Source organism: Monodelphis domestica, chromosome 5 (genome assembly GCF_027887165.1).
Source record: "Monodelphis domestica isolate mMonDom1 chromosome 5, mMonDom1.pri, whole genome shotgun sequence".
Lineage (NCBI taxonomy): Eukaryota > Metazoa > Chordata > Mammalia > Didelphimorphia > Didelphidae > Monodelphis > Monodelphis domestica.
In genome coordinates, this window is record NC_077231.1 from 225,731,043 (window position 1) to 225,755,254 (window position 24,212).

The following is a 24,212-nucleotide window of genomic DNA, read 5'->3' on the forward strand; positions in this document are numbered from 1 at the left end:
GGAGCTGTTGGCAAGATAAGAGAAATAATCTTGGTTTGACCTCACAACTCCCTGAACAAGCCAAGCTTATTTCTAACATTATTCTTTTTTTTTCTGCCTAGAATTTCTACTTTCCATTTATACCAGTGTTATCCATCCTTCATGGATTAGCTCAAGTCTTTCCTCTGGGAAGCTTTCCCTGACTAGCTTCCTTTTTCTTTGAACTCCTCCAAGCTGGATCTCTCATTTGTCACAGAATGTGTCTGTGTCTGTGTCTGACACAGAATGTCACAAAAAAAGACATGGTCTTGCACTATTATTTCATTATATGACCTTTCCAGGATGATTTAAAATTCCACCAGGACAGGGAATGAGTCCCATTCATTAAAGAAACAACCAGATTTTAACCAGAGACCCAACAAGATTAACCTTACAGAAATTCTTCAAATTGAACTGCTGTCCCATTTTTTTCTCCCTAACCCTTGCAAATCTGCTTTCTCAAAACGTTTTGCTTATACTGACTTCTGGGGCTGACCACCTCCTTTGATTAATCCCTTGCCCCTTCTTTAAGATTTAATTTAACTCCTTACCAGACCACCTTGCTCTAATCTTCCTTGGAATTTCTATAGCCTTTACACCAGAATCATACATTTGGCAATTAGGACTTCTCTTGAACTGTTGATTAACTTGTATTGCTAATATTTGTTTTATTTCAGCTCATTAGGAAAATTCTTGAGGGCAGGGAGCCTTGTTTTTTACTTTGTTTTACCTTTTGGCTTGAAGTTAAGTCCATTGTGTGTTAGATATTTGATAAATTACTTGCTAATTGATAATATCTGTAGTCTTGAGTGCAATCTGTTACTTGAAACATATTTTGCCTGATTCTTACCTTCCCTCACCAGCTTTTTTGATTATCAATTTATCTTCAGGGGTCACAGTAACACTTCACTCCTCTCCTGCCTTTAAGAACCCAGACATTACTTTTTATTTCTCATTTTATTTGCTTAATAATGTCACATTTACTCCCATGCCAAAAGCTTCTGTTTCTTCAGCTTTGTTTAAGATATTTTTCTTTTGAGCAATTTCCTCTTCTAGTATGGGGACAATGTGCCCCTTTTCAGTAAGTATCATTTCACTCTGGCAAGGAAAAGTCATGTGTGGACTGATTCGAACCTGAGTCCTATAAGTACAACTTTGAATTTTGGGAGCCTTGTTAACCTGGATATGTTCAATGGCAAGAGAATACACATCCCAACCCTTATGTACTGCATTACTCTATGTATTTTTAAGTATATGCAATAAGAATTCAGAACTCTTTTGGGGCCAATGACCCTGTCTAACCCTACTGCTTAGCCTGAGCATACTCACCAACTCCACGATTTTATCTATGGAAAGGAACAAACTTTCTTCAATGTGACATTTTTCAAATACTTGGTAGATTTTCAGATATGCATGTCCTCAATAGCTTGGGCTGTTTCATGGATATTCTTGAAGTGGACCCTTTGACTTTCATGAGTTTTGTGGGGTTCTCTGGTTCAAGACCATACTCGACCTTTTTGAAGAGCCCAGACCTTACTTACCTCCTTCCTAGGATTCCTAACCAGGCCTGCTAGAACAGATATTCTGAGATTAAAGATGTAATGGGCTTGAGGGCAATGACCCTGGTTTCTGCAAACATTGAAATAGAGACCCAGTGAAAAGTAAGTAAAAATAAAATATTGCCCAGTCTTCCTTAATCTTAGTGCCTTCCTCCTGAGACTACCCCCAATTCTTTTCTGCACATAGTCTGCTTGTTGCCTACCCTCGTTACCTGGAAACTTTGGGACTCGGGGTTGTTTTTTACCTTAAATATGTGTGCTAAGATAAGAAAATGAATAAATAATAAAACTATAATAAACGTGCCCATATATGTATATGTAAATATTTGTGTATAAATCTATATGGTCAGTCTAGCATTTATTGTTTATATATATGTATACTGACAGGGACACTAGCATTTGTGTGTCTATATATCCCATATACACACACACTTGCATTTATTGTGTTGTATGTACATACCCACGTTTATACGGACGGTAGCATAGTGTGTATAAAGATACAGTAGCATTTATTGTGCATGGGTGCATGTTGTACACACGTGTATACAGAACAGTAGTATTTATGTTTATAGATATATTCATGCAGACCTAGTATCATTTTGTGTGTGTACGTGTAGTGTGTGCATGTGCATCACGCACACACTCAGTGCTAGGTGCCTGCCTGGCCTAGATTAGACTTGCAGGTTGGTGGGCTGTAAGCCCCGTTACTGACCGAGGCCCAGGCTTTGCTAATCCCCCAAGGTGACTTCTTGGCCGCCCTCGGACCCCATCTCTCATCCCCGCCTAGCCCAGCCCCGCACCTCTCCCTTCCCACTGGCGTGTAACCCAAGTCCCTCCTTCAGTGGGGGAGGGGAGAGGAGGAGATGAGCATCGTTTCCTAGATGGCTGCCTCCGCGTCCCCTCAGCTGCGGCGGCGGCGGCGGCGGTTCGCGTTTTTAAATAGGCTCCGAGGTAAACGCTCTCTGGGTACGCACCTGTGGCGCCACAGCCGCAGAGCAGTCTCTGTTTGGAGGCTTCTCGTGGAGGTAGGAGGCGGCGCGGCTGCTGTTCGCTCTTACACCCAGCAGAAGGCGCTGTGGGGGCCGGACCTAAGGGAAGGCCGCCAGCCCGAGTGTCTTGGAAGGAGCTTGTTCCCAGAGTGCACTCGGGGTCCACAAAGCAACAGCTGGGCAGCTGCGGAGGAGCCGGGACCTTGGAAGCCGAGCTTGGCTAGGTTTGGGGCCAGGTCGCAGCGGCTGCGGAGGCGGAAGCTACGCATCTCGGGGCAGGGCCTCCGGAGCTCATAGCGGCCCTCGGGTCCCTGGCCCCGCGCCCTTCCTCGGCTGACCTCCCTAACGCAGGCCCCGGAGTCTGGGTCGAGCCAGCCGTAAGGAGTCCCAGCAGGTGCCGGGAGCGGGGCAAGAGAAGAGGGGAAGGAGAAGAGCCAGACGCTCCAGAGCCCGCCCACCCGCGCCTCAGTCTCTTCGGGGCCAGGGCACGAGACGGAAGGCCATGGCTGAGGCGGCGCCTGCTCCGGTGAGAGATGCCCCCGTGCGGGGCCCAGCCGGGGAGCGGGGCGGGCGGCCCCCCAGGGAAGAGGATGGAGGACCTGCCTCCAGAGCAAAGTTAGGCCCCAACTACTGACAGCAGCAGCCCCACCCCTTCCAGCGCGCCCTCCCCCCTTGGTCCTAAGGGCGCCCCAAGGATCGGAACAACCACAGCCCAGGATTTTGTCAGATGGAGGAGAGGGAGGACGGGAAAGAATGCTCGTTCCACCTGGCATTGTGGTCCTGCTCTAGGGAGGCCCTATGAATCTGGCCAGGTTTTTAGGAGGATGTGTCTTGTTTGTCCCTCTTGTCACCACCCATAGTCCCTCTGCAGCCTCAAGGTGCGACATGGGAATCTTTTTTCATTGTGCAGGGAAAGAAACAGAGAGAGAGGGAGAGGAAAGAGAGAGGAATAGAGAAGGAGAGAGGGAGGGAGGGAAGGGGAAGAAAGATGGAGGAGGGTGGAGAAAAAGGGGAGAAGAAAAGAAAGGGAGAGGGAGGGAGATAGGGAAGGAGAGAAGGAGGGGAAGGAGAAGAGGGAGGGGAAGAAGGGAGAGAGAGGGTAGGGAAGAAAAGAGGAAAGGAAGGGAAAAGAGAGGGAACGAGGATGTCATAACATCAAAACCTACAATCTTCCAGAACACTGTGAGGGATGGAAAGAAGTTTAGCCTCTTTCATAAATGGTCTCCTTAGGCATGTAGAACTCCCAGATTCATTAGACTGAGCTCTTTGAAAGCAAGAGCTATTTTTTGTATCCGGAAGCTCTTGGCACAGTGCCTGGTCATAGTAGGCACTTAATAAATATTTATTAAATGAGCACAGGCAGGTAGCACAGTGGATAGAACTTTAACCCTGGAATTAGGAAATTTTAAATTCAAATTTAGCCTTAGACACAGCAAGCTATGTGGCCCTGGGCAAGTCACTTCCCCTCCATTTGTCTCAGTTTCCTCATCCATAAAATGAGGATAATAATAGCACCTGCCTTCCAAAGTTGTTGTGAGAATCAAGTGAGATAATATTTGCAAAGCACCTGGCACATAGCAAGTGCTTTACAAATATTAGTTATTAATATTAACTAACTCCTTTTAAATACATAAGAATTTCTTGATATCCCTCTAGTCCTGAGGTAACATAATAGTTCTGTAAAAATTAGGAGATTGAAGAGATGTATTGGAAATGATAGTTTAGAACCAGGCCTCTACTTGGAGAACCAGGCCCTCTGGGATGAGATCCAGGGGTAGAAGAAAGGCTTTATTATAGCAAAGAGTTATAGTGAGGTTTGAGTTGACCATGAGAGGTCAGTGGTACAAATTATTATCCCCATTTTGTATCTATGAAAATAGTCTGATTTTAAGTGATTTGCCCATAATAATAGGATTATAAAATTAGAACTAGAGAGGGCTGTAAAGAGGATATAGTCAAATTTCACTCCTTTCCTGTTTTACAAATGAGAAAACTGAAGGCCAGGGAGTTTCGTGACTTACATAGGGTCACACAGGTGGTGACAGATGCATGTTTTAACCCATATACTCTTGACTCCATGGTTAATATTGTTTCACAGCTCTCAGTCACATAGCTAATAAGTGTCCAAAGGTGAAGTTTGAGTTCCAGAGCTTGTTCTATATCATGCAGCAAGATAAGGATGAGAATCCAGGTTCATAGTTGAGATTCATCCAGTTACTTCTGTACTTGTATGAGTTCTGGGATGTAACAATTGAATGGGTCATTGCCCTCTATAGTATCATAGATTTATAGCCAGGAGTGATAGCTAAGGATTATTAGTTGCTAGACAGAGACAGACAGACTCTCTAAGAACTTAGAATGGTAAAGAAATGGTAATAATAGTAAAGAAATGAAATCACCAAGTTATAAGGGAGAATGCCATTACTGCAAAAAAAAGAAGTCTGAGTAAAGTACTATGAAAAATTTGAGGAAGAAAAAAAATTACTTTTATCTGGGAGGTGTCAGAGAAGTTTTCATGAAAGAAGAGATACCTAAATTGAGTCTTGAAGGGAAAGAGGGACATTAATAAATGAAGTTATCGGAGGAGGAATTATGAGGGAATAACAAACAAATGTACAAAGGTGATTACAACAAAATGAGAAAGGCATAGAGAAAAGAGTCAATTTTGACTGGGAAGGTATTATAGATAAGACTGGGAAAATATGTTGGAGCTAGATTGTGGAAGGGTTTGATTGCCAGGATCTGGAGTTTGTTTTGGAGATTATAGGAGGATACCAAAGATTATTGTGTAGTGAAATGACTTAATCAAAGCAGTGTATTAGATAGGTTTTATAGACTCTGTTGTAAAAGATGGATTGGAAAGGTATAATCTCAAGGCATGGATTTGGGCAACTGCTATAGTCTATATTAGAAAACAAGAGATTGAACTAGGGTGAGTACAGCCAGAGTGGACAGAGAAATACTGCCAAGATAGGATTGATAGGACTTGGCAACTGGATGCAGGGAGTAAAAGAGAAGAGTAGGCTTAAAAATGATTCTGAGGTTTCAAGTTTAATGATGAGTTCAGTGGTGATGCTCTCAATAGAAATATAAGGGAAGGCAATCAAATTTATGTATTGTTTGAAGCACCAATGGGACATTCAGATGAAGAGACCAAGTCATTTGGATATAGGGGCAAGATCTTATGGGAGTGGAGTAAGTGTGAGTTGCCTCATTTCTTCAAATTATTAAGCACTTAATGTATACAAGACACTTGTAGAAAATAAGAATATAAAGACAAAATGAAACAATCATCACTCTTATAGAGCTCACAAATGAAGGAATGTCCCTATCATCAGAGTGACCCACATTTGTTATCTGCATAAATGTATAGTACCACACACTTTTTGAAGACCAAGGATCTCCTAGTCACTGACTAATAGTATGCCTGGCAAACTGAACCACACTAAGTAAATATATGATTTTGCCAAAGAGAGATACTGAATGGGAACTGTGAAGTTCATTGACCTTCCAGGAAAATCTCTAGCTAAGTATATAAATCTATCAGTTGGACAATAGTACTGAAAATTCAAAGCATAAAATTTCTTCATAGATGTGATAACTGAAGACACGGTGTCAAGAAAGAGAGTGTAAAGGGGGATGAGAAAAGGGACCAGAACAGAACTTGAAGGAGAGAGCACCTGTATTAAAGAGGTAGGATGAAAATGAGCTAGTTTGGAGTTTGAGGAAAGATGAAAGAAATAGAGAAAGAACCAGGAAAGTATCATGGAAGTCAAGAGAAGAGAGAGTACAAAATAGTAAGGGTTGCTCAGCTCTGTCAAATATTGCAAGAGGTCAGTGAGGAGAGAAAGGGGCCCATTGAATTTGAGGGTGCAGAAGTTATTAGTGTCCTTGCTTGAAAAGAGCACTTTCTGCTGGTTAGTGGGGGGCAGAAGTCAAATTGCAGGAGTTAAGAAATGAATGGGCAGTAAGGTAGTAGAGACAAACTTTGAATAAAATTTTTTAGTGACAATGAAGTTTAGGGGAAAGAAAGTTAGGATGTTAATTTGTGGGAGTTGCAAGGTCAAGGTTTTTTATTTGTTTGTTTTAAGTTATGGAAGCCAAGAACTTATTTGTATGCCAAGGAGAGAGAGACTAGAGAAAAGGCTCAGTGATGTTTGCGACAAGAAATCACTGATGAAGCAAGATAATAGAGGAAACAGGATGAAATGGAATCAAACTGAGAGTGGAGAGAAAGGAGTATGACCTGCTTTTCCTCTGAGATTGTAGTATAGAAAAAGAATGAAAGAGGAGAACATTGAGAGCTTTAAAAGAATACTAGAAGGAAGCTAATAAAAAATCATCTGCTGGACATGGGGAAGGAATGATGTTATAGGCTTGAGGGGAGAAGAAAAGCAGCCATTGTGCAATATGTGATAGTATGAATAATAGCTAAATAAAAGGATTGGCACATTGAAGTTATATAGGATAAATTTGTAGTGGGCTCTATCAGCTTAGTTCTTTGATTTTTCTTCTGCATTGTTCAGTTTTTAGGGAATTAGAATGAAGAAGACAGGTAGCTAAATTGGCTAGAATTGAGTTATCTATCAAGTTAGGAATGATAGAACACCAAAAGAGCAAGACTTGATTAAAGGATGAATAAGAGGGCATTACTCAAATGCCTAACCATAGAACCAGGACTAATTGGGAAATTACCAATGATCTCTTAATTGTCAAATCTCTTAGTCTTAGTCCTTATCCTTCTCAGCCTATCTGCTGCATTTCATTCTTAACCATCTTTTCCTTCCCTAACATTACTTCTCCCTGGTTATTCTTTTTACACCTTTTACCTTTTTACCCACAAAGGAGTTTGCTGATTCATCATTTATATCACACCTAATAACTGTGGGTGCTTCCCAAGATTCTGTCCTAGGCCCTCTCTGTACTTTCAGTAAACTCAATCAGTTTGCATGGGTTTAACTAGCATCTCTAAGCAAATTAACTCAGAGGTATATCTATCTAATTCTAATCTCTCCTCTGGGCTTCAGCCACTCATCACTGATTTTCTGCTGGACTCTCAGGATGTCCCAGAGATGTCTCATGTTCAAAAGTGATCTTGTTATTTTTACTCCTCCCTCTCCAACCCTTGCCATTCCTATTGAAGGTATCTGCATCTTTCTGTTGTTTCAGGTTCTTAATGTAGGCATTTGGATATTCTCATTATCTTACTCCCCATATCCAGTCAGGTGCCAAATCTTGCCATTTCTACCTCCAGTACATCCTGCAGGCTACTGCTAAAGTAATTTTCTTTCAATGCATATTTAGTCATGTGACTCCCCTGTACAACCACCGGGGCTTCCTGTTGCCTATAGGACAGGGATTCTTAACCTAGGACACATGAACTTTTAAAAATATATCTTTAATGAATCTTTATTAATTTTTTTATATCAGCCTAGTTTCATCCAGTATCCTTCCCTCTTCCCCTTCCCAAGAACAATCCCTTAAAACAAATAGTATTTTTTTAAAGACAAAAGAAGCAAGAGGAGGGAACAAACATGAAATTAATTAATGTTCTAGGTACTTTGCTAAATGCTTAACATTTGATCTCATTTGATCCTCACTACAAACTTGGGAAATAGGTGCTGTTGTTATGCTCCTTTTATGAATAAGGAAACCAAAGCAAACAGGTTAAGTGACTTGCCTGAGATCACAGCTAGGCATTAACTGATGCTGGGTTTGATCTCAGGTCTTCTTGATTCTAGGCCTAGGTCTTTATCCATTGTACCACTTAACTGCTTAGGAAAAAAAAGATGAAGAAAAAATCAGCATATCAAATCAGAACATTGAAAAAGTGTGAAAATATGTGCAGTGTACATTTGTAGACCTTCCACCTCTACAAAGGGATGAGGAGTGTCTTTTCATATCTTTTCTTTTGAACTGTATTTGTTTGTAATTTTATAACATTCAATTTAATTTTTCTTTTTTGTAATTCTTTCCTTTTACATCATTGTAATATGTATTGTTTTCTTTGGCTCTGCATATTTCACACTGCTTTAGTTCATGTAGGACATCTGTGACGTTTTTAAAAATATTTTGTTAACTTGGTTTTGGCATGGGCATTGTATCCCCTTCTCCCCGGGGTTCATACTCTGAGCCCTACAACATTTTCCTTTGTAATTTTAAGTATTTTATTTTATGCATTTAAAACCATACTTCTGCAAAGGGTTCATGGGTTTCACTAGATTGTCAAAGGAGTCCATGACACAAAAAAAGACTGAAGAACCCTCATTCTAGAATAAATGCTTCTGGTTAGTTTATAAAGTCCTAAAACAATTTAATTCCAACCTCTTTCTATCCTCGTGGGAGATCGTTCCTCCCTTTTCACTCCACAATCCAGACCTATTGGCCTTTACTTAGTTCTTCAAACACAACACTACATTTGCTGCCTTCCTTTGTTTTTGTCAACCCATACACTTTGAGTGTATTTTCCTTACTTCTACCTCATAGGGTCTGTTAAATTGGAAATAGCACAGAACTAATAGTCAGAAAAAAAACAAGTCTTTAATCAGGATAGGGATAAGTCCAATCTGGCCCTTTACTCAAGTTTGGCGCCAAGACCTTTTCAGGGTACAAACCCTGGACTCTGGGGATTTTATCCCTAGGGAGTGCCACAACGCTAGATGATGATTCCGAGGAACAAAAGAATTTGGGGAACCTATATACCATTTGGGAAATCCAGGGGCAGGGAAAGATGATTGACATCACTATAGCTCCAAAGAAAATGGGAGTGTTCAAACTACACTGACCGGATACACTCAAGCTTGGGAAAGGAATCATAGCTAGAGGCTAGGCTGTAAGAGAAGAGGCTACTAACAATAGATACTAAAGGATGATTCCTGCTCAGGTGTGGATCTTCTTGGGAAAAGTTCTGATAAAATAGGTGAGACTACCTAAAACAAAAAGGGTCTTTAGCATATGCTTAGTCTCACCCAACCAGGATTGTTATTTCCCTGGGAGTCTCCCACTCAGTCTGAAACTGCTAGTTTGGGATTCCCTTCAGGGTGGATTCCCATGGGAACAGGGAACAAGTACAAGCTTTGGGGTCTCCAACCTATAAGATAGTCCTGAAACTTGGGGTTCATCAGATCCCACTAGGCCATAAGTTTGGGATTCCTAAATTCCATGTTGACAGGTCTCTATCTTTCTTCAAAGCATAACTCAGTATTTCCCAATGCTAAATGGTCAAAAGATATAAGTAGTCAGTTTTCAAAGGAAGAAATCCCGAGATATCAACCATATGAAAAAATACTGTAAGTCACTAATAGAAAAATGGATTTTAAAACAATTGAAAGTTTCTCCTTCATATCATCAGATTGGCAAAACTGACAAAAGAATTAATAACTATAAATAATGCAATGACCAATCATAATTTCAAGTACTGACAGCTCTTGAGAAAGAGGAAGTGGCTACGGTGTGCCCTTTGCACATCTCTCGTTTTGATCCTCACAGAGGTAGGCGCTGTTATTAATATCTTCATTTTATACTGAGGGAAACTGTGGTCTGCAGCCATGAATTAATATATTTGTGGGTGGACTCCTGAGAAGGAAAGTTAGAAACCAAGGGAAGATGGAAGAAAGACTCAGAGAGAAAGAATTCAATAATGTGGACTCCAGCTCCTCTGATAGTGGAAGAGAAGAACATAATAAAGACTCAAACACAAGAAAATAATAGCAAAAGACTAGGCCATATAGCAAGTAGCTCTGACCCTGTGTGGTCAAGAATTTGGTGGATTGAGCTTCCTCAGTCCACCATACTCATTTGGGGTTGCCGAAAGGGAGAGGGAGAAGGGACAAAGGTGATCAGATACATTAACATTAAGGGTAATCTTCACAAGATACAAACTGCCAGATCCTAAGACAATAGGTAGAGTTAAGGCTCAAATCAGTTCATATTGCCTAAGGCATCTAAGTTTGATGCATATGTTAATTGATTGTTATTGGCAAAACTGGTAGACTGAGATAACTGGCCAGTCTTCCAGAGTGTAGCCTCAGGGAAGGGCTAGGAATTTGACATGGTTGTTAAGGTTCAATTTAACTCAAGGTTACAGAAACCAATCATAAGAAATATTAGAAAACAGCTTTTTGAACACTCTTAAAATATTATCAAGATTAATATATGCCTGAACTGCTACAGAAACTGAGGCAGACAAAATTTACACAGCTAGTTATACCCCTAGAAAGTATCTGCGACTGGATTTGAGCTCAGGTCTGACTAACTAGACCCAGTGCTCTTTCTACTTTGCCACCTACCTGCCTTACAAGAACAAGTATGAGAGAAATAAGGGAGTAGGAGACCCAAAAAAATGGTTATGGTCAGATAGGGAAATTTCAGGGTTAAAGATCTTGGAGGTTTAACAATTTGGGGCAATCGTGACATGTCAAGTTGTTCATTCCATTGTGTGTGACAGTGATTGAATAGATGGAAGATGGAGAACATAGGATTTAAGGAGTTCAGAGAACTGTTAAAAGGTCATTGGTGAGAAAGAACATTGAAGTCTCCTGAGTTGATGGCAAGAAAAGAGATGGAAGCAAGGACTGTGAACCAGGTGCCAAAGCAATGCAGAAAAGTGGAAGAATATCCAAGATAGTTGATTGATGACAATGACAAGGACTTGAAAGAATGCTATGTTTGGACTCAGAGGACCCAGTTTTCATGCCTGACTTCTTTGAACTTGGCAGCCACTTATCTTCTCTAATTCTTCACCTATAGCATGAGCTAGGATCACATTACCTGAGACATCGTATTATCTGTCATAAAGATCAAATGAAATAAAAACTTTAGTTTGCAGAATAAATATGTTTCTTTTTCTCAATAGAAAGTCTTTAAATATTTAAAGATAGCTCTCATGTCTTCCACTAGTCTTGTTTGAGCCTTAGTTTTTCTCAGCTGAAAAATAAAAGGGATAATATATGTATCACCAGCTTTATAAAATTATTATGAAATGCTCAGTAAAATTTAAAAGCATGTTATTGTCATTGTCTTCTTAATCCAAACTAAACCATCCTAGTTCCTTTATTCTTTATTTGAATGATATAGCTGGGAGTCTGTCAATGGGGTTTTGGGCTGTGAAAGCCATGTATTTATCTCCTTGTACTTAGGGGTCAGTGAACCTAAGGGAAACCTGGAGAGGCATCCCACCATGCCATTTTGGCCTGACAGGTACAGACAGGGTAATAATGACTTGCGCCTCCTGAATATCTCCATAAGATATCAATTGGCTCTATTTCCCATTTTTCTTAGTAATCCTATACTCATCCCAAAGATCAAGATATTCTAAGTACATTCAAATGCAAATCTTTAACAAATTCTGTATTTAAGGAGGCATCATTCTTCATCTGAACTTGTCATGGAAGGAGATTTCACAGAATTTTGATTTTGAACTGGTATTGCCCCTAATGCTCTCTGTCATTCTTTTTCTCCTGATAAACAGATTCCAGAATGGGAATCAGACTGTACCACTTCTCTGCAGTCCCTCCCACTGCCAAGTGAGGCCCACCTGCAGACAGCAGCCATTTCCTTATGGACAGTTGTGGCAGCAGTTCAGGCAGTCGAGAGAAAGGTGGAGGTGCACAGCCGGCGGCTTCTGCATCTAGAAGGGAGGACAGGAGCAGCAGAGAATAAACTGACTAACTGTGAAAAAACAGTGGCAGACCTTGGGAACCAGCTGGAGGGAAAATGGGCTGTGCTGGGGACCCTGCTCCAAGAGTATGGACTACTACAACGAAGGCTAGAAAACATGGAGAACCTGCTGAGAAATAGGAATTTCTGGATCCTCCGTCTTCCCCCAGGTATTAAAGGAGATATCCCAAAGGTAAATAGCATTATACATGTGACTACAAGTAAAATGAGTCCTTGTACTACTAAGAGGTGTTCATTGATTTTAATTTGTTGGTTATTTGACCTTTTCTATTTTAATTTTTCTTTTTTGTAAAAGAAAAAAAATCCTAAACAGGGAACTATGAAGTCATTAAATGTATTTAAAGATTTTCGTGTGGCCTATACTAGTGTCCATTTGAGCTTTAGAGCCTCAAATTGGGGAAACTATAACACTAAGCTTGATATACAGCTGTCCTATGATTTGTCTCTTTCCCTTCCAACTATGAGTCATTTTGCTGTCTGTCCATCAGGTGGCTGGAGAAAAGCAATGGAGAGAAATTACAAATCAGCATCTTTGAATTTGTTGACAGTTGTTAGTAGAATGATTGGATAGGCTACCCCTGGCAGAGAGGTGATAGACTCAAGAGTGCAAACTAAGAAATCTTTTAAAACTATATCCAAAATAGGAATTTGTTTTCCTTGACCATATATTATCATTACAAAGGTTTTGTTTTACTTTTTTAAATTTCATTAATTGAAAAAATTTAATAAAAAGTTTAGCAGGGAAAATAGGAAGAAAAACAAACCAAAGGCAGTTGTTTTGAGTCTCTGAAAATAAATTATGATATCCAGCCCGCGCCCTCCCCGGGGAGAAAATTTTTAAGTTAAGTTATGGAGGCAGGTCAAAATGAGGTGCTTGCATTATCTATGGATCTTCATATTTCTTATCAGCAGCTTCTGACAAGAGGTGATAAAATAGTCCAGTGATGAGAGGTCTGGGTTTGGATTCAATTGATTTTGAATCTCTGCTCTGCCACTTGCATAAATATCTGTCACTTGGGAAAAGTCTGTTAACCTTCTTAGGGCTTCTGTTTTCTTCATCTGTAAAATGAAGGAGTTGGACTAGATGACTTCTGAGATCCTTTCCAACATTTAATTTCATCTTATATCCCTTAGAATTTGTTGTAACTAATAAAATGGCTAAAAATCTATTTTTAAGTGCATAAGAAGCCATTATAAACAAATTTCTGAATCAGTTCGTTAATGAGGGAAAAAAATTTTCTGACATTGTGTGGAGCCTTTATAGCACTCCATTCCAAATCATACCCACTGCTAGGCTCAGTGGCATAGTTTCTTTCTAGTACTAGTTCTTTCTCCCAGTGAATTATGTAACTGTGTACTAGTTCTTCCTTTGTGGAGGCCTTTATGTAAAGATTTAAGTTTTAAATGGTGGTGTAGAAGAATATCATCTAGAACTAACTTTTTGAGAATCTGAGAGAACTAAGTACCTAGTAAATAATACTCGAAGTGGGGTGAGGTAGGGTAGCATTTATGCAACAGATATATAGTTTAGGCTACTATAATTCTGCCTTGCTTCTCTGCCATCAGAGGTGAGAAGAGGAAAAGGACTGGGAGATTTCGTAAGTTCACATTGCCCTGAGTTTTTGCCAGTATCTTGTATCTGGTCTCCAGAATACATTGGGGTGATCCAAAAAGAAAAGCATTTAACTCATTAGACATTTATAACCCCTACTAGGTGCAAACTAGGTGTGGATACAAAGACAGAAATGAAACCATATCAAAAATGTACCTTCTTCTGGAGGTAATATGGCACATAATACAGATAAGTAAATGTAAGGTGATTTGAGAAAAGAAAGCAATGACAACTGAAACGACCAGGGAAGTGACCTGAGCCAAGCTTAGAAGGAAGGTAAGAATTCCAAGAGCTAAGGCTAAAGAGGAAGTATATTCCAGGCCTGAGAGGAAAAGCCTGTGTGAAGGGGCAAAGATAGATGAAAGACTGTCTTTGGGAAACAGCCAAGAATACAGAATGTATAAAGGGGAGTAATGTGAAATAAATCTTGAAAGGTTAAGTTTTAGTAAGACAGTGACATTTGGAAAGGAAGGGTATCAGCCTTTGTTCAGTTCATTTACTGTTTAATCAGGACAAGAGTTCTAGTACTTTTATATATGGTTCCTCTTAATTTTAAGAGCAAGATTCTTTGGTTAGTGACAATTCTTAGATAACCCTTTGTGTTATCTTTTCCCTGACTCTGATTTGGAGAACCAACCTGAAGTTTCTTTGGAATAATTCTAATTAGTATTTACTCTCAAGAAATCCAAGAATAGATAAATTGGGTTTTATGTGATTTGAACATGTGTATAGCTTTTAGTTTCTATTTGGGTTGATGTTCAGCTAAATCTGTTTTAGATAATAGTTTAAAACATTTTATTTATGAAATTAACTAGGTAGTTAGCAGATAGTAACTTGGAATTAAGAAGTTCAAATTCTACCTTAGACACTTACCAACTGTGTGACTTTTGACAAACTGCTGTTTACCTCAGTTTTTACAATTGTAAAATAGCACTGAATTCATAGGGTTGTTGGGAGAACCAAATGAGATAACATTTATAAAGCGCTCAGCATGGTACTTCGTACATGGTAGGTATTTCAGAAATACTTATTTCCTTCCTGCCTTCCTTTCCATTTTTTTCTGGTCTCCAGAAATCTTTATCTGTAAAATGTGTGATTGTCCCTTTCAAGACCTTTTAAGGATGATAGCCTAATATGAAAGATTTTAGGATAGAAATTAAGATTAGCAGGCTTGAAATATACTATATTAACTAGTAGAAATTTCTTAATATTAAGAATGTTAATAAGCAAGTTAGGAAAAGTTTGACATTAGTAGAAAACTTAAAACTATAACCATTTCTGAGAAGAAATTATTGTTTTTTCTTGTTCTTAACAATGACCATTAAGAGAAACAGGAACGAGGGCTAACATGGAAAAAAATAATAGGAGAAACAAATAGTCCTGGGCTAAACTTTTTGCTGAATACAGGTAACCCAGCCAGGAATTAAGGGACCTTCATGCCCTGTAATGAAATGTGTTAAATGCAAAAGGAAAATTTGGTGTGTGTAGAGAGAAAAATAGGGAAGAATTTGACTATGATAATGAAATGGAGGAGACAAAGGAAAAGAAGATGTATTAGCCTGTGCAGAACCCAACAATAAGCAGTAAATTTTCAAGTTTTAATTGAGTTAGGATTTGGAACCAGGTTTTCTGACTTCAAATCCACTGCTATTTATATTATGCCATAGGGAGGAAAGAGGGAATTCTAGAAATAACACAAAAGTATCTATAAAGTAGTGAATATGGGAATATTCATAATGTGTGCAGAGACCAATGGGGAGGCTCCTTTTATAAAATGAAGATTTTGTTAATCATTTCATTTCAACAAATAATTTATAGACATTTATTAAGTCTCTGCTATGTGTGAGGTACTATACTACATTGTCAAAATAAAAAGAGCAGTAAATGGTACCTATCCTCAAGGAACTTATGTTCTTTTGGAAGGTACAACATATGTTTCATTATTTTAGTACATCCATGATCTTATCAGTTTTGGTACATTCTCTCAGCAGTACAAGTTGCAGCCCATGTACACCTTAAAAACTGTACACTTCATGCAGTTGACATTCTTCCATTTATCCTCCCTAAAGAACCCTCCAGAACATTAGGGTGTATGGGTTCCAGTATAGTTCTTGGGATCTCCAGCTAATATTGTAGCACTCTTGCTATTTGACTAACTCATTTCCTTTTCCAATAATATATTTCCCCCATGATAACTCTATACCACTTTTCACATGCAGGTCATCTTTAATAATATGCCACATTATATTTAAAACTGTTATATTTCTCCTTAGGACATCTACAGTTTTGATTTTTTGGAGATTGTGGTGATGCCATATGAATCTTAGTGAAAGAATATTCATATTGAAAATGTGAATTTTTGTTTCAGAGAGCAGTTTGTTATCATTGAAAACATCGCACAGTTGTCTAAAGGTGAATCTATTCAATTCTGGACCCAGTTCATTGTCAGTCAGCAATATGTGCCCTATCTATATATTGATGAACTAATTCTGTAGACTGTCCATCTAGCTGTAACAACACTTTAAAAGAGCTTCAAATACATACATATATTTGTTTATTTATTTATATATATATATATATATATATATATATATATATATATATATATATATATATATAGAGAGAGAGAGAGAGAGAGAGAGAGAGAGAGAGAGAGAGAGAGAGAGAGAGAGAGAGAGAGAGAGAGAGAGAGAGAGAGTCTTAAATACAGAACAGTTTGAGGAAGGAGATAATATGAGTGACTGAGGGAATCAGGAAAGGCTTCAATTGCATTTGCCAGCTCAATTGAGCCTAGAAGCAGGACAAGAAATCCAAGAGGCAAAAGGCCCATGCAATTGAGAACATAGAAGTTGGATGGCCTATGTAGAAATGCAGAGGTAGAATATGGAATGCTGAGGTCAGAGAGGACCAGTTGAACTAGAATATAAACTGAATTTTAAGGAGAATTATAAAATAAACCTGGAAGAAATTAGATCATGAAGAATGTTTAATGCAAGGCTAACACATTCATAATTTATCCTAGAAACAATAGAGAACCTCTGAAGGTCCCTAAGCCAAAGGAGCAACATAGTAATGCCTTTGCAATTACTTTGGCAGATGTTTGGAGGATGAATTGGAGCAAGGAGAACCTGGAAGTAGGGAGCTCAATTAGAAGCCTTGAACAGACCTGGAAAAACTCAGACCAACTAGGTGATCAGAAAATAAAGTGAGACATTTATTTAAAGTTGAGGATTTACTTTTCAGAACAATTTGCTGCTTTTCAGACAGGAATGTCTGGGGGGGAGGGGGAGAGAAAAGGGATTCTTATAGGGTATAATCGTGGGAAACAGAGGAGGGTGGATAGCCAGGATACATAGAACAGCAGAACTGCAGGAGGGAGTATTACAGAAATGTCCTTGTGATTATCTCTGTCTAGGAACAGGGGTGGTTAGAAACTGCTAGGGTATGGGGGGGGGGGCTGTTTTAGGGGCAGTTAGAAACTGCTGATCAGAGCAGAGATTCCCAGGGGTTGACCTTGGGGTGAGGGAAGCAGTTAAAAACTGCCAGTCAGAACAGGGTAGGGGGCCCAGAGATTCCCAAGGGTTGACAGACTCGAATCTGTCTCAAAATCCAGCACTCTTTCCCTATACTACACTGCCTCTGATATAATCAGTCTTAAAATGTGGTGCCCAGAATTAGAAACACTATTTCAAATGTGGCCTGCTCAGGGCAACAATAGCCACCATCCTTCTGTGCATTCTACTTCATAAATGTAACTTAAAGAGTCTATTAATTTTTTGGCTAGTATACATATCACACTGGTGTCTCATATTGAAATTGTAGTCCATTAAAATCCACAGATATTTTTCACATGAATTGTTATCCCACCATCATTTTAAATTTCTACACTTGGGCACTTGATTTTTTAAAAATACAAATGTAGAACTTTGCATTTATCCTTATTAGATTTCATCTACCGTTTTGTCTGGGGAACATATTTTAAAGACCCAGTGTTGCTAACCAATTTTGGTTATTCCTTTCAACTAGACATTAAATATTTTATAAGAATATCATCTCTGACTTCAAATTGTTCATAAAATCTATCCAACTCCTATGTTTTCAATGCATTTGCTTTTTGCCTTACAGATTTCCTGTCTTGCTTCAAGGCTTAGTTCAATTGGTCATCTGTTATAGCCCCAAGGATAGATCCTTGGGATACATCTTTAGAAACCTCAGTCCATGATGACCATGTTCCATTACTCATTACATTTTGAGCATGGTCATTCTGTTCAGTTCTGAATTTACCTAATTTTGCTGTCAGCTGATCTGAGTCCTTTGCCATCCTGGCTTTTGTGAGAGACTTTATCAAATACCTTGCTGAAATCTAGGTACATTATGTCTATACATTCCCATGACCTATCTTGCCAATCTAAGAACTCTTGTCAATGTCAAATTAAAGAAAAAGTCATTAACCTAGAATAACCAGTTCTTGATAAACAAACTGGCTTTTTTTGTGAATGTTCTTTCCCTTTCTGAAATACTCAAAAGCCATGATTTTAATAATATGTTCAAGAATTTTTCCGGGAGCAGAAATCAAGGTCACAAGTTTTTAATTTGAAGAGTCTACCTAATTCTCTTTTTAAAAAAAGGTCACATTCATTTATCTCTAACCTTTTATCTGTCTTGTTTTCTCTTTTTTTTCTAGCAGTTACCTACAACAACTCAGCAGTTACATCCTCCAGTTCTTTCAGTACTCTTGACTCTTGGGTTGTAATTTGCCTAGCAACATAGTAGAAATTCTGAAAACTAAAGAAAATAATAAAATGAAGGGCAAAAAATATTGAATTGATTATAAAGTTAAGAGGAGTTTTAAAAAAATTAATAAAAAATAGCCTTGTTTATATCAGAAATGAAAAGGGAGAATTCACAACAATCAGAGAAAATAAAGGAAATTTTCAGAACCATTTTTCTCAATTATATGCTACTAAAAGTAATAACTTAGAGGAAATGGATAAATGCTTACAAAAATAGAAGTAGCCAGATTAACAAGAAGAAATAAACTATTTAAATAACCCAGTATTACAAAAAGTTATTAAACAAGCCATAAACTTCTAAAAAAAAAGATTCCCAAGACCAGATGAATTTACAAGTAAATTCTGTCAAATATTCAAAGAATAATAAACTACAACAACATATTAGAAAGATTACACAAAATGACTAGGTTGGATTTATGTCAGGAATGCAGAATTGGTTCTGCATAAGGAAGACTAAATATAATAAAATTAATTACATAGATTTTTAAAGCCACATGTTATCAATAGATGCTGAAAAGACTTGATAAAATCTAACATCTATTTTTTTTTAAAAAGAAAGCATAGGAATAAATAGACCTTTCCTTAGTATTATAAATAGTAGCCATCTGAAAACACTTCGCAGAAATAAAGACCTGAATAATTAGAAAAATATCAATTGCTCATTGATACAAAGGACCACTGTAATAAAAATGTCAATATTATCTAAATTATTTTATGATGAAATTTATATAGAAGACCAACATTCAAGAATCTTAAAGGTAATAATTTTTTTAAAGGAATGGGAAGGAATAATGTTTATCAGTGTTAGATCTTAAGCTATACTATAAAACAATAATCATTAAAAACTATTTGGTACTGGTTAAAAAAGTGAGGTCAGTCAGTGGAACAAATTAGGTACACAACATTCAGAAACAGACAAATACAGTAGTTTGTGTTAAATCCAAAGACCTAAATTTTACAGGGTAGGGACTTAATATTTTGAAAAAAACAACTACTAAGAAAACTGGAAGGCAATTTGACAGAAATTAGATAGACCAACAATTCATACCATATACCAGGATAAATTTCAGATGGATACATGACGAGAAATTAAAAGTCATTCCCAGCTATGTGACCCTGGGCAAGTCACTTAACCCCCATTGCCTAGCCCTTACCACTTAATACACAGTATTGATTCCAAGACTGAAGAAGTCCTGTCATAAATTAGAGGAGTAAGGAAGAAATTACCTTTTAGATCTATGCATATGAAAAGAGTTCATGGCTTAGGCATTGTAGAGGATCATCAAAAAGAGAATGGATAATTATCACATACCACTGAAATTTTTACATAAACAAATAAAATGCTGTTAAAATTAGGAGAGAAACAGAATTCGAGGAAATTATTGCAGCAAGTTTCTTTGCTCATTTTTGTGAGTAATTTTATAAAACTGAAGCCTCAAATCATATACCCAAACAAATAATAAATGGTGTTTTCATTCTTTTTCATAAATCCCTCAGACTTGTCCTAGATCCATTGTATTGCTGTTAGTAGCAAATTCTATCATGTTAGATCCTTCCATAATATTTCAGTTACTGTGTACAATGAATGTTCTTCTAGTTCTGCTTATTTCACTGTATCAGTTCATGTAGGTCTTTGCAGTTCTTTCTGAAATTCTTCTGTTCATCATTCCATATAGCACAATAGTATTCCTCACGATCTACCTTTCAACCAATCATGTTGGCAAAAGTTGACAGATGTTAGAGGAGCTTTGAAAAGCCAGACTTTCATCTATTCCCTTAATATAACTGTGAATTGGCCTGATCAGTTGCTTCTGGAAAGCAATTTGGAGTTATGCACAGAAAGTTACCAAACTGTGCTACACCCTTCAACAATACCAATACAGGGCCTGTATTTCAATGAGATTAGTAAAGAACAAAAAGTCTTATGTTTACAAGGATATTTCTAGAAGCTCTTTTCAGAGTAGCCAAAAACTGATACTAAGAGGGCTACCCTCCTATTGGGGAATAGCTAAAAAATTTTGGTAAGGTGATAGAATATTGTTGTGTCATAAGAAATAATATCATTTCAAAGGAAACTTGGAAAGACTTCTGTGAATTGACACAGGGAAAAGTTAACAGAACCAGGATAATTTATACAATGATAACAGCGTTATAAAGAAAAACAGTTTTGAAAGACTAGAATTTAGGTCAGTGCGATCATAAACCACAAGACCTGAGAACTAAAAATGCAATGCACTACTAACCTTTTACTATGAGTTTTACTTCCTTGTAAACCAGGACATTTTTCTTCTCTCCTGTCCCTTGTCCCATTTATGATCGTCATATGGTCTTCAACATTAGGAACAAAAGTGTTTTTGATGTCCTTATGATGCATTGCCATTCTTAGCTTTGTTTGGAGGTTTAGCATTCCAGACATTATTCCTACAGGACCACTCTACACTTTTGTGTTCCTCATCTGTTATCTAACCTCAATTCCATTTTCTTTCCATGCTTTTTGAAAATCTTAATTGGACAGTAAATTCCCTCTATTAATTTTATTTTATACATATAATATAGTTATCATTTTAGGTAGCCATTTTCCTTTCCCTCCTTTCCTCCCTGTCTCCCTCTACAACATGCCACCCAATATGAGTTCTTCCTTAGAATCATTCACATGCATATTTACAAAAGTGATTTTATTTTTTAAAAGGATCTTATTTCTTTGGAACCTACTTCCCGTGAATTTTAAGTAATGGGAATGTATCTCTCCTTAATTTCCTCTAAATTCTTTGAAATCCATGTTCCCCAAATACAGAATGTACATTAAACCATGCCCAACTTTCCCTTCCCTGTCACAGACTTGAAGATGAAATCATTCATTTCCTCTCTCAAAAGTTCCTGTTACAGCTATTTTGCTGCCAGTTAGTTCCTCTACAATGAAGTTCCCCTTGTTGCTCTACATAGCTCTTAAAGAATGAAATTGCTATTTTTTTAATTCAAAGATATTTATTTTCCTAATTTCACATGACAGTTTTTTTTAAACCCTTATCTTCCATCTTAGAATCAATACTGTTTATTGGTTCTAAGGCAAAAGAGTGGTAAGGGCTAGGCAATGGGGGTTAAGTGACTTGCCCAGGGTCACACAGCTGGGAAGTGTCTGAGGCTAGATATGAATCCAGGACCATAAATAAACTAATGTGAAGGATAGTATGATTTGATCTGCATCTGACACTTATCAGTTCTTTCTCTGGAGGTGGATAGTGTTCTTTGTCATAAGTCCTTCAGAATTGTCCCAGATCATTGCACTGCTGAGTATAGCTAAGATTTTCACAATTGATCATCATACCATATTGCTGTTACTATGTACAAGGTTTTCCCAGTTCTTTTTACTTTGTCCTAATATGCAAATCTTTGCATTTTTTTTCTGAAATAATTCTGCTCTTTCTTATAACACAATAGTATTCTATTACCAATGTATACCACAGTTTGTTTAGGCATTCCCCAAATGAGGGACATCCCTTCAATTTCCAATTCTTTGCCACCACAAAAAAGAGCTACTATAAATATCATAAGTGTATTTACTAAGAAAGTATAGCAAGAATAGAAGTTATAAAAACGTACCCTCACTCAATCTAGAGTCACATACTTTTTCTGCACTCTGTAAGATTTAAATTTAGGGTTTATGCTAAATATGAGAATTGTAAAGTAATATTGTGGTCACTGATTTAAAAATATTGTAGCTTAAGTCAAAATGACTTTTAGCAGCTTTATTTACAAAGAGGTAGAAAGAGTGAACGTGGAAAAATGTAGATAAAGAGACAAGATTCTAATAAACATACCAGCCCTTCTCCTGAGAAGCCAGGCTCAGCCCCAGCAGACCTTCCCTAAGACTGTCTCCATGTGGATTTCCTGGTAATCTTCAATCAGGGTTCCACCAATGCAGCCGCCTCCAAAGCCAAGGCAGGAATCTCAGCCACTCATCCAAAATACCAAGAATCTCCAGAAGCCAGGAAAGGAATGCCTTTAGACCATGCTGGTTTCCTCTTTTATCCTCCTTTTTTCCACATCACTTCCTGTCACTCCCCCTTCTTCACAAAAACCAAATGGCAGTCTTTCAATTTGCCTAGCACTGTCCAAGGGGGGGGGGGGGAGAGAGAGAGAGAGAGAGAGAGAGAGAGAGAGAGAGAGAGAGAGAGAGAGAGAGAGAGAGAGTGTGAGTGTGAGTGTGAGTGTCATGGGGTCTGGATTCACAGAAGTATGACCAAGACTCAAAGATTCTCTCAGACCAACCTCTCTGGAGGGCTCCCCAAAGAGAAGTGAGTTAACTGCTTCGATTCTCTCAGCTCCTCAGTTCTTTCACTGGAATTCTCTTTCCTTCCTGCCCTTCCCTCACTTGAGTTGGCCTACCCTCATGATGAATCTGCTTTCCTCTCTTACACAGGGGTACTTTAAGTTCTTGATTTGATTAGCTAAAAATAGGCAAAGGGAGAGTTAATCTTATTTTCACAAGTCCTTAAGGCTCTTGAGGGAATGTGCTCAAACTTACCCTTCTTTATGTGAAGGAAACACATGGGTGCCTCCTGGCCGCTCACTTCAGTGATGCTCTGTTACCAACTCTGGTTGCTGAAGGAATCTGATAACTTCTGATCTTTGAAATTCATAAGATCATAAACTGGTCATTTCCATCTCCAGATTCTCATTTACATATGATCAGGAAAGAATAAGCACATATTCTCTCTATATATTTTTCTTTGTCTTTCTCTCTCACACAGACACACACATATACATGTGTTTCATGCATTTGAAGACATGATTAACATCTTTGAAGATAATGTAGCTGCTGCCTTTTCCCTTCCCCAACCCAGATGCTCACAGCTTTTCCTCCTTTGAAAGCCACCAGAGAAAAAAGAAGTTCAATAAGGCAAAGAGGCCTATTTGTCCTTTTGTATGTGAACTCACTTCCAGCTGTGTCATCAGCCCTACTTGCTCTGAAGCCAATTAGAAAACTCATCATGATGCAGCACCATCCCCTCAGTCTATCCATTCCTCTGCTGTATTGATAGCAAAGACTATTGCACATACACTGAGTACTGGTCTTTCATTGGCCAATTTCCCACTACATTAAAAAAGACAAAGGAAAAGATGGAAGGGAAATGACTAAATGTGATACTTCTTCAAGTATATTTGCAATAATAATTTAAAGGGTTTTTTTTTTTTTGGCTTATTCATTTGTTAATGCCTTCTGGGAATGAGTTTTATGTAGCATATATCCCCTTATTTTTTATGTTTTGTTTTGTTGGTGTTGATATTTATTGAGTTTATAATAAAAATTAATGTATTTTAAAGAGATTTTTAGTATACTTAGTGAATTTTTATATAAATATCCAAAACCCTAAGTTTTATTACTTAACCTTCTTACAGATATCTAATAAATTACAGATAATTTCCACTGATATTTTTCCTCAATCATACATGCTACTCTCTACTTCTGTATGATAGATATATGGTGGAAAATGTTCTTTTTCTCATTCTATTTTTTACTTAAAACCTTCTTGAATAGGTTTTTTTACTGGCTAGCATTAGA

General features: G+C 38.0%; 1 protein-coding gene and 1 pseudogene across 1 annotated transcript in view; one reads left to right on the forward strand and one right to left on the reverse strand.

The window, feature by feature from the left end:
- Positions 1-877: 877 nt before the first annotated feature.
- Positions 878-1,448, reverse strand: LOC130454609 (60S ribosomal protein L17-like; annotated as a pseudogene).
- Positions 1,449-2,431: 983 nt separating this feature from the next.
- Positions 2,432-24,212, forward strand: part of ZNF398 (zinc finger protein 398) — a 38,758-nt gene continuing 16,977 nt past the window's right edge. Inside the window, exons 1-2 of the mRNA XM_001368746.4 lie at positions 2,432-3,092; positions 12,036-12,416. Of these exons, the coding sequence (XP_001368783.2) occupies positions 3,069-3,092; positions 12,036-12,416 (405 nt within the window). The 5' untranslated portion in view covers positions 2,432-3,068. The remainder of the gene's footprint in view (positions 3,093-12,035; positions 12,417-24,212) is intronic.